This window comes from Pholis gunnellus, assembly GCF_910591455.1.
Source record: "Pholis gunnellus genome assembly, chromosome: 17".
NCBI classification, from domain to species: Eukaryota; Metazoa; Chordata; class Actinopteri; order Perciformes; family Pholidae; genus Pholis; species Pholis gunnellus.
This window is the reverse complement of record NC_136544.1, coordinates 15226496-15240811: the sequence shown is the minus strand read 5'-3', so window position 1 is coordinate 15240811 and position 14316 is coordinate 15226496. Positions and strand designations below refer to the sequence as shown.

At 45.9% G+C, this 14316-nt stretch overlaps 1 protein-coding gene across 1 annotated transcript in view; it reads right to left on the bottom strand.

Annotated features, from left to right (window-relative positions):
- Positions 1–315: 315 nt before the first annotated feature.
- The window catches only part of cacna1aa (calcium channel, voltage-dependent, P/Q type, alpha 1A subunit, a), a gene marked incomplete at both ends in the record, with an annotated part of 69185 nt that continues 55184 nt past the window's right edge, over positions 316–14316 (bottom strand). The window contains 10 exons of the mRNA XM_079176766.1: positions 316–1149; positions 2492–2859; positions 2950–3163; positions 4755–4793; positions 6411–6524; positions 8355–8475; positions 8583–8698; positions 10464–10567; positions 11580–11687; positions 12224–12338. Coding sequence (XP_079032892.1) covers positions 316–1149; positions 2492–2859; positions 2950–3163; positions 4755–4793; positions 6411–6524; positions 8355–8475; positions 8583–8698; positions 10464–10567; positions 11580–11687; positions 12224–12338 — 2133 coding nt within the window. The remainder of the gene's footprint in view (positions 1150–2491; positions 2860–2949; positions 3164–4754; positions 4794–6410; positions 6525–8354; positions 8476–8582; positions 8699–10463; positions 10568–11579; positions 11688–12223; positions 12339–14316) is intronic.

Genomic DNA, 14316 nt, shown 5'->3' with positions numbered 1-14316 from the left:
CATCAAGAATGCAACAACAATGCGAGCAGAACATGGAGGCGGTTTCCCCCTTACTCCAATTGTTTCTCCAGATCCTGCCTCAGCATTCTTGTTCCACCCCCTTCATCCTGACACCTATCCCTTCATCTATCCCGCCATTGCTAGGACATGCCAAGCAGTGTGGGGGAGGGGGGAGGAAAACACTGAACAGGCAAGAAAGAAAAATTCATGGTTTCCCTTGGCAATCAGAGCTCCGGCTAAGAGCCTCCCATCTTCATCTCGTGGTCCATCTATCTCTTCCTTTTCCTCCTTACACCCCTCCCCCGTCCCCAGAGGCTAGCACCAGTCGTCGTCCTCCGTCTCGCTGTAGGGTTCATGCAGGCCCTTGCGGGGACCTCTAGGGTGCCCAGCTGGAGGGGGGATCTTGTGAGGCCCAGTGTGTGGGGGTCCATGGGGATGTGTGGATGGCGATGAGGAGCGGTAGCCGTTGGGCAAGCGGCGCTGGGCGGCAGGCTGCATCTGGCCCTGTACAGGCCCAGTCAGGGCGGTGGTGGGAGGGGGCGCGTGGCCGGCAGTCCTAGGTGAGGTGCGACTGGGCTGTGGGTGGGGCGGCGGATGAGGGTGGGGGTTGTTTACAGGGTGGGGGTTGTTTACAGGGTGTGGCTGGGGTGGAGGGAGGGGATGGGGGTTGTGTGGCTGTGGCTGTGGTTGCGGGGGAGGCGGCAGTGGGTGGTTGGCCAGAGAATGGGGGTGGGGGTTGCCCCCTTGCATGGGGCTCTGCTCATAGGCAGGTGGTTCATGATGGGGCTCATAGTCCTGATTGTAGAAGCAGCCGTCCCCTTCCACGGAGCCGCCTCCTCCACCTGTGTCTCCCCAGCGAGATGGGGGATGATGACCTTGGCGGGAGGTGCCATGGTGAGCCGTTGGGGGGCCAGCGGGAGGAGGACCCTGGCCTTGGGCAGGCTCAGGAGAAAAGTGGCGGGGGGCTGGGGCTGGGGGTCGGCCCTGTGGCCCCACAGGTGGTGTGGGCATGGCCTTGCGGACCACGGGGGAGTAGGTAACATGCGGCCGGGGTGTTGCCGGGGTCTGAGGCAACTGTCGACGGCCTCGTCGCGGTGTACTGGTCCCCGAGGTGGAGGGGACGGGACTTCCGCTGACCGAACTACTGCCCTACACAAAAAGTGAAATAAAGCAAATAAAAAGAACGAACCACAAATTCAACGACAGAACATGTAGAATAAAAGAGCATGGGAAAGATAGAGTGTGAAACAAACACAGAGGGAAATATAAAGAATGCAAGATAGAGAGGCAGAGAGAAAGCAATAAAGCAAGACAAGAACAAGACCCACAGGAAGAACAAGAACAAAAGCACCAGTCATAAGGCGTGTGGAGTGGAGGAGAAAAAAAGACAGAAATGACCAGAGGATGTGGACAAAAAAAGATGAGATTCCAAACAGCACCATACACAGAGAAGCAACATGTCACGCAGAGGAAAGGAAATAAAAGACAACAGGAGAAAAGAAGGGTAAAGGGTTGATTTCCGGAGCAACAGATGAGGTACAGGGTAATTATGATGACTAAACATACTTAAAATGGGTTTGGCTTTGACTTAGCTGTAGGACATGAATCCATCAAGTTCTAGAAAGTCATTTTTTACAACACTAAGGCAAAAGTTAATTGGGGGGGAAACAATCCTTTCCCAATTAGCTTTTGTAAAACAAGTTATAACTCAAAAGAATCAATAAATAAGGCTGAACGGTGTGCATCACGGACATTTCTCAGCAAACGTAGATCATCTTTTGGTTTCCTATTTTAATAGGAAATGTTTTTAGATGATGTGTTTGGAGAGGATGCCATAAAAGGAAAGGTAGTGGAGGGAACATGAGAGAACATTGGCAGTTAAAAAACATTAAGGAAGGGCAGATAAGGACAGCAGTCAGGTACTCAAATATACATTTGTATGCATATTTGTTTGGTTGTTGGAACAGTGATTTGATAGCAGTGACTTCATTTAACAGACATTTACTTGTATTCACATGATTATACCCACAATAATGAATATGTTTGGGTGCATGTAGTCAAACATATATGTATATATAAATGTACATAAAGGGCCCATACTATCTTTACCAGCTTGAACTCAACTTTGTGTTGTTAAGGACAACAACACGTCTTGGCCTCTAATTTGAGGGCAGCAGGTAAGATCAACTAGTCCTATAATAACTATATAGTTTATAGTCCTTGTTAATACTTCTTTACCTTATCCAGAGGGCCCCCCAGATAACTTTCATAATAAAACCACATCGGAAACGTGACACTAAAGTACAGTGCTCCTTTATCGCCAGAAAATACCATCAAGGCCTTTTAGGTTGATTGCACCAGTTAACCACCATCAGACTAGAGGCCCTTGTTTGGTATTTTTCATCAAAACACTGAAAATGTGGTCATATCACTGCTTTTTTCGTGGCTTCAAACTAGACACCCGCATGCACACAAGTACCCAGAAGCCCACCTGTCTGTGCGTCATGCACTCGCGACCCTCGCTGGGCGATCGTGACCAGCGCCGGTCCCTTTCTCGCTCCCGCTCCCTGTCGTGTTCTCTGTCGTGCTCCCTGTCGTGTTCTCTGTCGTGCTCTCTGTCGTGCTCTCTGTCGTGCTCTCTGTCGTGTTCTCTGTCGTGCTCTCTGTCACGGGAGTTCCTGTGTCCGAACTCGCCCCCTCGCTCTGCTACATAGCGCTCCTTGTCCACGGAGCCGTGGTGGTGGTGATGGTGGTGGTGGTGCTTCCGGTCTTTGGACCGGCCGCGATCTCTGTCACGGTCCTTGTCTTTGAACGTGAGGTCGCCCGACTGGGTGGTGGTGCTCAGGTCTGTGCCCAGGCCTGATGGTGGAGTTTAATGAAGTTATTATTGGTGTGTGGGGAAAACACTAAAGATTGCTATGACATTAGATACCATGTGATCTTTCCCACCTGTGTCACCCTCCGTGTAGCGACAGAGGGACCTCTCAGATGCACGATGACTCCGGTCTTTTCGCCGGTGTCCATGTCTGGAAGTTCTCCCCTCCTCAGGTACGGACTCCATGTTGTAGTCGTCTGCACCTCCTTTGTCCCGGTGGCCCCGCCCAGACCTGCTGTGGCCCAGCGACGAGGCTGAGCGCTTCATGAGACTGCTGTCATTGATGGTCTGAGAGAGAGAAAGCGAGAACCCACCGAGGAAGGGAGGGAGAGAGAGGGAGAGAGGGATGAAGGGAGAGATGTTTCCTTTGATTGTTGAGTTGTTGCTGTCTGCGAGGGTTAAGAGACATTGTGTGTATGTGTGTAGATGTATGTGTGTGAATGGCATCTGTTTCTTCAACCCAAATGAAAGCCTACCCGTTGTTCTCCCACATCCCAAATCATACACTCCCACATTAGTAATATTTCTCCAGTCATGCTACTTCAAAAATGTATACAGATTATAGGGCAGGGGTCGGCAAAAAGCAGCCCATGGGCCAGATTTGGTACTCCAGCAGAATTATTTGTCTCCTACAAAAAATATCAGCATAAGATCTTAATTATCCATCTAATATTTAAAACTATCCGTCACTCTGCACCAGGCTACTGTACAGGATTTAATGTGAAGAGCTCCTGTCGCTGAAATAAAGTCTAATGAAATTCACAGAGTAATAACTAATAAAAAACATTTTTTTATATGAAACTATTATATAGTAATATATATTTTAAGCATTCACATCACAGCCAGTCTCCATTGCAGCTGTGGTAGCCACCAAAGTGTTAAGAAAAACGGTCTCAGGGCTGAAACTGTAGTCATTGCCGACCCCTGATACAGAGGATCAAAAAAAGAACAACAAGAAATAAAATAAAAGAGATGATGGCAAACGGCCATGCCTTCCATGCTTCGGTAACTTGCTTTGTAAAATAATAAAGGAGATAGAAATGTCAGTACGACTTGCAACAGCACTCCATCCTCACCACCCATAAACCCCAGAACATGACACATTTCCTCTACTTTCCTCCAGCCATGCAGGTACATAGGGGTTGTCCTGAGTCCTTTACCCACACGAGAGCATCCTCTGCAGTGCAGAGGCTTTGTACTCTGAGGTGGGACAGCAGGACAAAAGCCTACAAGCTGCTGACCTGGGCATGGAAACCATATCAGGTTTCTTCAGTGCTGGATCCTTTAGGTGGCTGAGTTTTCCAGTTATTGTGTGTGTGAGACAAATCAACTGACAGGTGACCGGTTGGCCGATGTATATTTAACAGCAGTTTATCTGGCCTCATAGGAGTAGCACTGAGAATCCCAACAACACAACACGCACATATACCCAAATCATTCCTCTTTCTGTCTCTCATCTCACACACACTTACACATAAATACGCTCCCACTTAAAACGCATTTCGATAATTTTCTTGCATGCAGGTGTGAATGGAGACTCGGACACAGGCGGGGGAAACATTGACAACATCATTATAGACGAGCACACAGGCACGAGGACAGAGAGCAACAGAGCACTAGCAGCAGCTGAGAGAGAGAGAGAGAGAGAGAGAGAGAGAGAGAGAGAGAGAGAGAGAGAGAGAGAGAGAGAGAGAGAGAGCTGGCATCAGATTTGGTCATGCCAAAAGAAGGTTGTCCGAATCAATCGGAAAGAAAACCCCTGCCATAATAAAGAGACAACATGGAGAAATGATAAATGAGGAAAAAAGAAGTTCACAGAGAGTGAAAGGTAGAGAAAAAAAAGAGGAGAGAGACAAGACAGGGAAGACAGGGTACATACACTGAGGTTACTGCCACGTTGTCTCCCTTTCCTCCGCTGCTGTATGAGCACAGAGAAGACACACACATACACACAAAGAGCCACAAATACACCAAAGGTGTGGTCACACATGGAGCATACACACAAAACCAAGAAGGGAGGAAGAGGAGTAAGGGAGACGGGGGGGTGGATTGATCCACAATGGAAGAGAAATGGGGTTCAGTGGAGTCCAATTAAAAACCAAAGTGTTAGGTGGAGGTTCAACCCAAAAAGAGATGGGGTGCCACAGCGGAGAGAGGAAAGTGAAAGACAGAGAGAGAAGGAGGGACAGAGAAAGAGAGTCTGATTAGACACCAAGCAGCAGTGAAGGTGGAAGAGAAACACTTACCACAGAGACTGGGGGTGTTTGGAGCCAAAACTAGGTTATATAGACAAGGTCACCATGAAAATGCTCAAACAACAGCACTACGGTCACAACAGCAATGACGACAATCAGCAAAGTACACGTAAAAATGGACATCCATACACACAGACACACACAAACATACACACACACACACACACACACACACACACACACACACACACACACACACACACACACACACACACACACACACACACACACACACACACACACACACACACACACACACACACACACACACACACACACACACACACACACAATTACACTTAACTCAAACGGCAGACAACAGAGTGAGTTTCAGGGCACAGAAAGAACTGCGGAACACACACACACACACACACACACACACACACACACACACACACACACACACACCTACACACACACACACACACACACACACACACACACACACACACACACACACACACACACACACATATGTAACACGCAATATCATGCTGGTTCCAGTCCTTGTTGAAAACCAAAAGACAACAAAAGCCCCCAAAATTCAAAGAGTTCAGCACAGGCAAAACCTTTGACAGGAAGGAAAAGACAGTTTAGTACCAAAAACATCAAGAAAAGATAAGTAAACCAGGGTCTTGACAAAAGAAGAGGAAACAATGTCGGTCAGAGAAGTGTGTATGTATGTATAGTGTGTGTGTGTGTGTGTGCACATTGTATTTAAATATGTTGTGTGCATATGACAACCAGAGCACTCACCGAAGTATGAAACAAGATAAAATGGATGAGTGTGTTAGATGGAAACGGGACACCCACGGATAAAAAGGTCTCCATGCAGGAGGCAGGATGAGAGGAGGAGATGACGACAACAGCAGAAGAAGAGATAAGAGCAGAAGGTCTCACTTTGCCTTGCTGTGGTCCTTTTGAATTCAAGACTGGAGGTCAACATTTCAGCAAAACATTTCCATGTTTTAGCCAGAAATATTGCAACAATAGCATATCTTGTTTAATGTTAAGTCGCATGATTGGTGGATCTTTGGCTTAAAAAATAAAATAATCTTTGCTCAGAACCAGGAGTAATAGGAATTTGCCGTTAACCCTTTTTGACCCTGTGCCAAACTTTCTCCAACATGGATTCGAGTAACCACAGCAATACAACTTTGAGCAACAAGTCAGACCTCTGAGAATATGATCTTTTCAAACAAAAGGAGATGAGGAACAGAGACAATGGGGGGGGGGGGGGGGGAATAGAAAGAGAGTGGAAAGGTGAGAATGCTGCTCACTTGGTTGTCGCCTGGGAGGCGGGGCATGGAAGCGGCCCTGCCATGGCCTTCCATTGGTGGAAAGTGCTCAGTATCCGAGTAACCATCCTGCCCCAACTCTCTCATCTCTACCGTCTGAAAACAGAGCAGGAGAGCAGGAGATGGTGTGACGGCTGCCATGAACACTGACAGGGAGTAGGGGGGGGGGGGGTAGGTGGGGAAAGTTTGTTATCCAAAGAAAGCAGAGAATTGAGGGTCTCAGAGAGGTAAAAGTAGTCAGTGGGAGAATTTGGTGAGTGTGAGGAGGGACTTTTGTTTTTGTTTTAATTTGTGCAATGAATGAAAAAAGGAATCGATATTTTTAGTCTTAAGTTCATGAGTATACTCCAAATTAAATACAATTTCCTCGTTTGCGAAGGCTGCTGTCAAAAATGGAGCGTAAAGCAAATGCAGAGATTCTTTGTTTAATGGCATCGATGCCAGACGGAGGAGCTTGTGAGTCAGAGCAGGAATGGATTTGAAGGGAAACCCATTTGCAGCCCAAAGGACATGTGAAAAACAAAAGTGATCACATGACAGTGTTGGCCAGGTGCAAGCGCTGATGCAATGTAGGCGGTACACGGGTAAAAACTACTTTTATCAAGTCTAAATCCAGCATTTTTTCCCCAGCTAATACCAAGCCAATTCCCCAGCGCAGATAACCAAAATTCTATTTTGTTTGGAGTATACCTTGACGAGCTGAGTCGGGCAGCTGGTGCTGTTTAGAACAGAGGTGTGGCACTTTTTTGTTGTTGTTTAAGTTGAGCATTTATCATTAGTAGAGATGGATTGCCAGCAATTTCATTAATAATAAAAAAAAAAGACTATATAAATCATTACAAATAATAAAATAAAAAACTAAAAATGCAAAACCACCTGCAGCATGTGCTGGCTGCTCATTGTCTGTCATCTCATTACATTTTAGTGTTGGGTGGTGTTTTTCCTGTAAAGGCATTTGTTGTCTAATATCTCATGTTGTTGTTTGTGCTTTATCATTTCATTTGCCTTATCTAACTGTAGGTTATCATTCAAACTAGTTTGAATGAAGCCGACAGCCACTCTCTTCTATCCAACTCCTGAGTGTGAACTTCTCCAGACCTCTATGGATTGATATGGAGAAGTGGCTACGTCGTTATAAAGGGCTGGCTGGTACAGAGACCGGTCAGGCCCTCCAGGAGGTCTACAGGCAGAGAGGTTTGTGATGACAGAGACATGAACCACTCTGAAGACAGAGGCCAGATAGACTCTGAATGAAATGTGGAAATGTACGGTGAAGGAAAATTCGGTAAGATAAAACATCGTGTGAAGAGGACAGGTTTGACAGATGGAGCTAGTCAAAGAAAGGTTTAATGCCATGTCAATGCTAACTGAAAAACCAAGATAGGAGAGATCGTAGGACATGGAAATGACCTACTGAGTAGAAACAATAAAGGCAACAAGGCAGCAAAGATGGGACAATATGAGCAGTAAGCTACTGCAGTAGAATGTTGTTGGAACATTAGCATAAGTTCATATTGCTGATACTGATTTGACTAGAATGGACATGAAAGAGGAAGCTGTATTTCTTCTTTAACCTCAGTTATAATGAAAGGAAATACAAACCCGATGTCCTTATGTCGTCATCTAACTCATGTGACACACACAGAGGTTATGAATAAAGGGGACACGTCTTTCAATGGAGATGGATTTGCAATCTGTAACTACATGACGATCGTATAGTTCATTTTACCATTCAAGTGTCCTCAATGTTTCTTTGGGGGGTTCATTTGGTAGCAATGATATGAAAGTAAAACACAAATGTTGAATGGGTCGACTGAGTACTTGTCCACACCAACTTGGCGTACGACAAAGATGTATTTTATTTGTGTCGTGTGTGAGTGTGCTGTTAGATGCGGTCCTGGCTGTGCGCATGTGTGCGCTTTCTACCTGAGAGTTGCTCATGCGTCCCAGGCCATCCTCAGGGCTCCAGCTGCCGACCTTCTGGGACATCTCCTGAGCACGAGCCGTAACCCATGATTGGCTCTCCGGGACCCCCCCCTCCACCGGCCTATGACACACACAAACACACCGTCCCAACACACACCTTGCTTAATTGTTCTGCTTTCCACAAACCACCTCCTGTCAAGTGAAACAAGACAACCGGACCCAACTCACAGGCTGTTGACAGTCTCCGTTGTCTCAGGTAGAGGGAGGGCGTTGTTAAGTCCCGGACCCCCATCCTGGGTGGGGGAAGGAGGCTCCACGCGCTGAAACAGTAATGGCGTTCGATTCTGTGTGAGATATACAACATGGCCGTCGCCAGCTATCAGGCAGACTGACAGGGAAATGGAGGGAGAGGGGGCAGAGCAGGGAACAGAGCAGGGAACAGAGGGCAAGTAGAGAAGGGGCTTGTCGGCTGAAGCGAGGTCAGGCAAAAGAAGTAATGAGGTAAAAGTGGAATAAATGCGAGGGGAGGGAGTCTTGAGCAACTGATGCCCAGCAGCTAGCAGGAGAGAGGGATGGATGGACTAAAAAAGGGCATTCTGGGACCTGCCGACCCTTTGAGGGCTCCAGGACCATACAGCAGGTGAAATGCATGTGGGGACGATGCTACGTTCATTGTCATTCATTTACGAGTCATCTCCTGAAAAAGTCTCAACAGTACTACCTAATGACCACCACTTATACATGTAAGTTAGATGAAAACAGTTAAACTCCAGTGCATGTCAAATGTTATCGTTCGCATTCAGATTTTTCAATATTTGAGCTTTGTGATCGTAAAACGTGTCTTTCTTTAGTTCCCTCTACCTTTACTCAAATCCAAACTGTGGCAAACCTCCCGTCAATGAGTGCAAGCACTAAATATAATATAACGTACAACATGTAAAACACACATAACACTTATTTTGTTGTGTCATGATATCGGCACTAATGACATTTTTTTGGATCATGAAACACTGCAGAGGTCTCTCACTGGGCGTTGCTACAACATATGGTAGGCCGGTACTGCTGCTGCGGTCAAGACAGGCAGCAGCCTACAATGCAGCAGGTGTACTGGGGAGAGGAGATGATGAACAGAATGTTTGGACAGGAGGTGTGTGTGTGTGTGTGTGTGTGTGTGTGGGGGGGGGGTTAAGTAAAAGGTTGAGTGTGGAGCACTGTGTGTGGCCAGAGGACTGTGAAGGAAGGAGGAGGAGAAAGAGTGCATGAGAAAGCAAAAAGAGAGTTCCCGGAAGTTTGCTGATGTTTGAGAGACACTGGCGGTATCTTTACACGTGCAATGAAATATCAGGTTGGGGAGTGTCCTCAGAAGCATGCAGCTCTTGAAATAGTCCATGCTGGCTGCATGAACCTGTTAAGGACCATTCCATTTCAGTTCTGATATAATCTCATCGTCTGAATCGCGGAGATGAAAGACGGCAAAATGAATGTGGAGGGTGGTCACCTCTGTCACTGACCTGACGGGTATAGGGTGCAGCAATGTCAAAATGCAAATCTTTAGGTCAGGTTTACGAGCATGTGTGATGGGGAGTGAGGAGGTGCAGTATCTTTAATTTAAAGCAGTCCACACTCGAAGAATCGAGCTCAGCAAAAGAAGCCCTTACGTGGGCTCCTATGTTGTTGAGGCGTGGGCACCTTAAGGGCTCTGACAACACTTCAGCCTGCTTGAATCCAAAGTGCTAAATAACTGCTACACTTTCCTATAAATCACCTAGTCAATTAGCATTTTAAAACTTGAATCATGAATTGTTTGCATTTGTTTTCTGCCAACACTAAGAATGGCTGTCAAAGCAAAGAGTAATACGCTTTGCCCAGCAGATGGCAGCACTGTTTTGGCTGTTAGAGAATGAGTGTTTGCTTCCTCTAAGCCCCTTTTAGGTGACTGTCCACATCCTTATGTCAGTCCATTTTTCAGAGGTTGTCACAGCCCGGGCTTATGTGAATGGGAGTACAGCCCTGCAGCCTTGATTTCAGTGCAGTCAGTCTGCCTTTGACTTTAAAGGGTCGGATGCAGGTAGAGTGGAGCGCTATTCATTCCCCTTGAGACAGCAGTACCTGCTCATCACGAAGAGCCTGCGAGCGCTTGATCTTGCTCTGCCGGTAGTACTCCATGATCATCATAGCGGCGTAGATTTTCCCCACTGTCAAGTCTGTGGCTGCTGAGAGAATGACAAGTTACCCTGCAAGATTAGACCTATTGGTATGGACCCTGAGCGCGAGAAATGGTAGAAAGGGGTGAGGCATGCACACAAACAGAGAAACATCTCACACACAACATTGAGCAAATAGTCTTTTCACAGACAGATGTTTTTTTTTTTTTTTTCTTTTTTTACTGTATCTTACTTTAGTTTGATTTGATATAGCATTTATATTTGTCACAGGTAAAACCTTGTAATCAAAGCATCTCATTGTGATATAGATCATGCAAAACTCAGTCGCTCCAGGAATCTGCAATCATGTGATCGCAAGAATCGACGTAAATTTAACCAAGTCGTCAACAAAAATGAAAATAAATAGAAAAAATAAAATCTGTGATATCTTGACTTCTTTGGACTTGTTTGCAAATGTGATGCTAAATGCACAATACATTCGGAGAGCAAACCCCATGCATTTCACAAACTAAAGCAACTATGACATCATGCAACTAGTGCATTAGCACCTGTGCATTTGTTCTCAGTGTATTAATGACTAGAAATAGACACTATATTCTATCGCGCGCAGCCAGCCTAGGGCACACAGCTGACTGCCCCTGAAGTGAAAAGACGTCTATAGAGGGTTGATCTATAGTGAGGCACCCTCTGATCTGAGGCACAGAGAGGTTGAGACGGTTGGTGGGTGTATTCTGGCGAGTGTGGTGTCCGTGGCTAAATGAAAGGACAGGAGTTAGGCTATTGTGTGTCTAGTTGTTCTGTGTCTACCATGCAGCCCGGTGCTTTCTCAGTGCTTCTGTTCATGTCTTCGTAGATCTGAGGTGTATATATATATATATATATGTGGATGTGCGAGCTAATGTGCCAGCTGTATCAGAGGGTGCAGCAGTAAGAGAGAGACTGGCTGAGAGAAGCGGTCCTCAGGTGGCGTGAAGAGAAACAACGTTGGAGCACTGGGCGGCACACAGGGTGGCTGCATCCAAGCCACATTGCTGCGCCTGCACAACACTCTGCAACTTACACTTGTGCGGCGTAACCAGCAAATCCAGAGTCTTCTGGGAGAGGTTGGGCCAGATCGCCATCATCTCTTTCCTCAGCTCTGCGTCCATCTGGTGCTTGTCAACACCACCTAAGCAGATTCATCCATCACGTGCATGCACATATATATAGATACACGGACGTTCATGCCCAACATGGACACAAATTCAGGCACAAACAGGAATGTACATAAGAAGCAGTTTAGTCATAGATACAAACCATTCATACCCATTCAGATTGATAAAAAAAGGTATAAGAGAGGACATACAAACATGAAGACAAAGACAGACAAACAAACACAAGATTTTCATTAGTAGGCTTATGATAATTGCTATCAGCAAATCATAACTGCACTAAAAAATGTACACAAGTGATTCAGTTGTGGACTTGGAAGAACCCCGATTCCAACGGATCTCAGCCTCACACAGAACAGGCTACACGCAGGATCTACTGCCATAGAAACCACGCTGTACTTAAGCTACTGTAAGAGAAGCATCAGGAAGAGCTGAAGGTTTCTGGGTTCAGCACAGAAATAGCAGACGGCACTGCACTACAGGGGGGAAATAAGAGAAGAGGAGAAGACAGCATGTGAACATTGGAGTAAAGGAGGAAAGAGGGATTCCAAACCTTCCGCACCCTTGGCGATCTTGATGTCCAGTGCTGTGCGGATCAAGGCCATGAGGGTGGAGTTGAAGTGGACCGTGTTGTCATCGGCCACAGGCAGATCCATACGGAGCAGTCTCTGTGGGAGAGCCAATCAGGGTGAGTGGTGAGAAAATGGGGAAGCAAGTGGAGTGGTATGTATGTGGAACCTCCAGGTGACAGAGGGGAGTTGGGAGAAGGGAGGGGTTTGGGTAAAGGAGGTTAAAGGAGCTTTGCATAGAATCTGTAGCAGGCTCTCACTCTGTCTGTCTACCTTTAACAAATGGCTCAGACTCAGCCCCTGTTAAATTAGGCACATTTTATATAAAGCGCCGCGGTGACAACAATTTTCAGGGATTCCCAGATTTGAATCTGTTTTGTCATATGAAAGAACCTGTGAGTGCTACGGTATTAAATTAAGACTTTTCAGATTCTTCCCTCAACTTATACATTAATTGATCTTAAAGCCGTAATGTTATCTATGCATGTTTGTTGAAATCCAAAAGACCTCACAGGTTGGTTAAACGTGCGATCTTGAGCCTTCAACAAAGAAACAGGCCGAGTGGCCGCTACTACGATCCAGAGCTCCCCCTGGGGGTTTGGAGGTTCACAGTGAACACAACAGAGACCAGACGATAAACCAATAATCAAAAAACAACCAAGGGACCGACATAAGGAAGGGGAACACTGTGCTTTTTGTTTATTGGTTTGATCCTTTATAGGTCTTGTTGGTTTATAATTGAAACAGACAGTACTAAGACACACACCAACTCACAGATGACAGAGTGACATTCGTGTGTGTTTGGTGACAGAAGACGGCGACAACCCAAACATGCAGCATATCATGCCTCCCCCCCCATATCCCGATTAAATGCCTCTCCTTTAATCCATCCATCAAAACCTTCTTGAAATCTCTATTCCCCCAAACCATTCTTGCACCTCCCACCCTCATGCAGCATGCGATGCACACGCAATATGCCTCTCAGGACAAGCAGCTGCACAGCCGTACACAGAAAGCATCCTCTGTTGGCGACATTAAAATGAGTTTGTGAGTTGTTATAAACGTGGCTGTTATCGAAAGGGAATAAGAAAATTTGTAGAAGATGGGGCTTGGCGGAAATAAATAGAGCATCTAGCTCAATCGCTAATTTTCTGATGTCTAATTTGTGAAAAATGGGCACAGACTTGGAGGGTTAATAGGTGAGAGAGAGCAGCATTCTGTGGAAAAAGAAAGAAGAGGAAACAAAAAAATGGCCACCATGGAAGTACTGTTTTGGTGCTACGATGCAAAATGATTGTTCGGGCGAAAATAATCCAGGGCTATGTGGAAAGTATGAGGTGAAAAGAAATATCTGTTCTGCCAGAAAAATATATATATAATAAGAGCTGATAGGGAAAGCCTAAGGGACAGAGATGATAGAGAAATACAAATCTATAGGTTAATAGGTTATGAGCTGGAGCGTGTAAAGAGAAAATGTGACCAAAAATAGACAAACAAAAGAAAAAGTTAAGAAAAAAAAGAAAGGAACATCACCAGACTTAGTTGTCGGTGTCTGTAAGAAAGCGGTCCTGCCTGAAGGCTCTGCTGTCTCTCTTCAGGACAGAGAAGACGGAAGGTTAAAAGCAGTGGAGCTAGATGGGTCATTGTTCTGTGGACTGGTTGGGAGGTCAAAGGTAACGTTTGGATTCCTCTCATTGGCAAGGGGCTGAGGGGAAGTGGTACGGGAGGGTAAGGCATAAACACAGAGATGGCGGCCTTCTGGAAAATTCTTCCAGTGGTAATTATAAAAAGGGTTCCGATTGAGGTGTTAGGGAAGCCAAAACCATGCATGTAAAGCATGTTAGGTTGTTGGGCAGGGGGATAGAGTGTCTAGCTTTTCAGGGAGGAAGCTTTTAGGAAAGATGTTTGAGGGTAAAACCAAAGGATGAGGAGAAAAGGAAAGCATCAAATGTAAGGCTGGGAGAAAAAAGGTGACCTGGGTCAAATAATACATTCTAGTGCTCACAGGAAACAACTACTTTTTCTATTAGTGTAACTAAGTGGACATCATAAATGGAAACTTGTTTTTAGAAGAAAA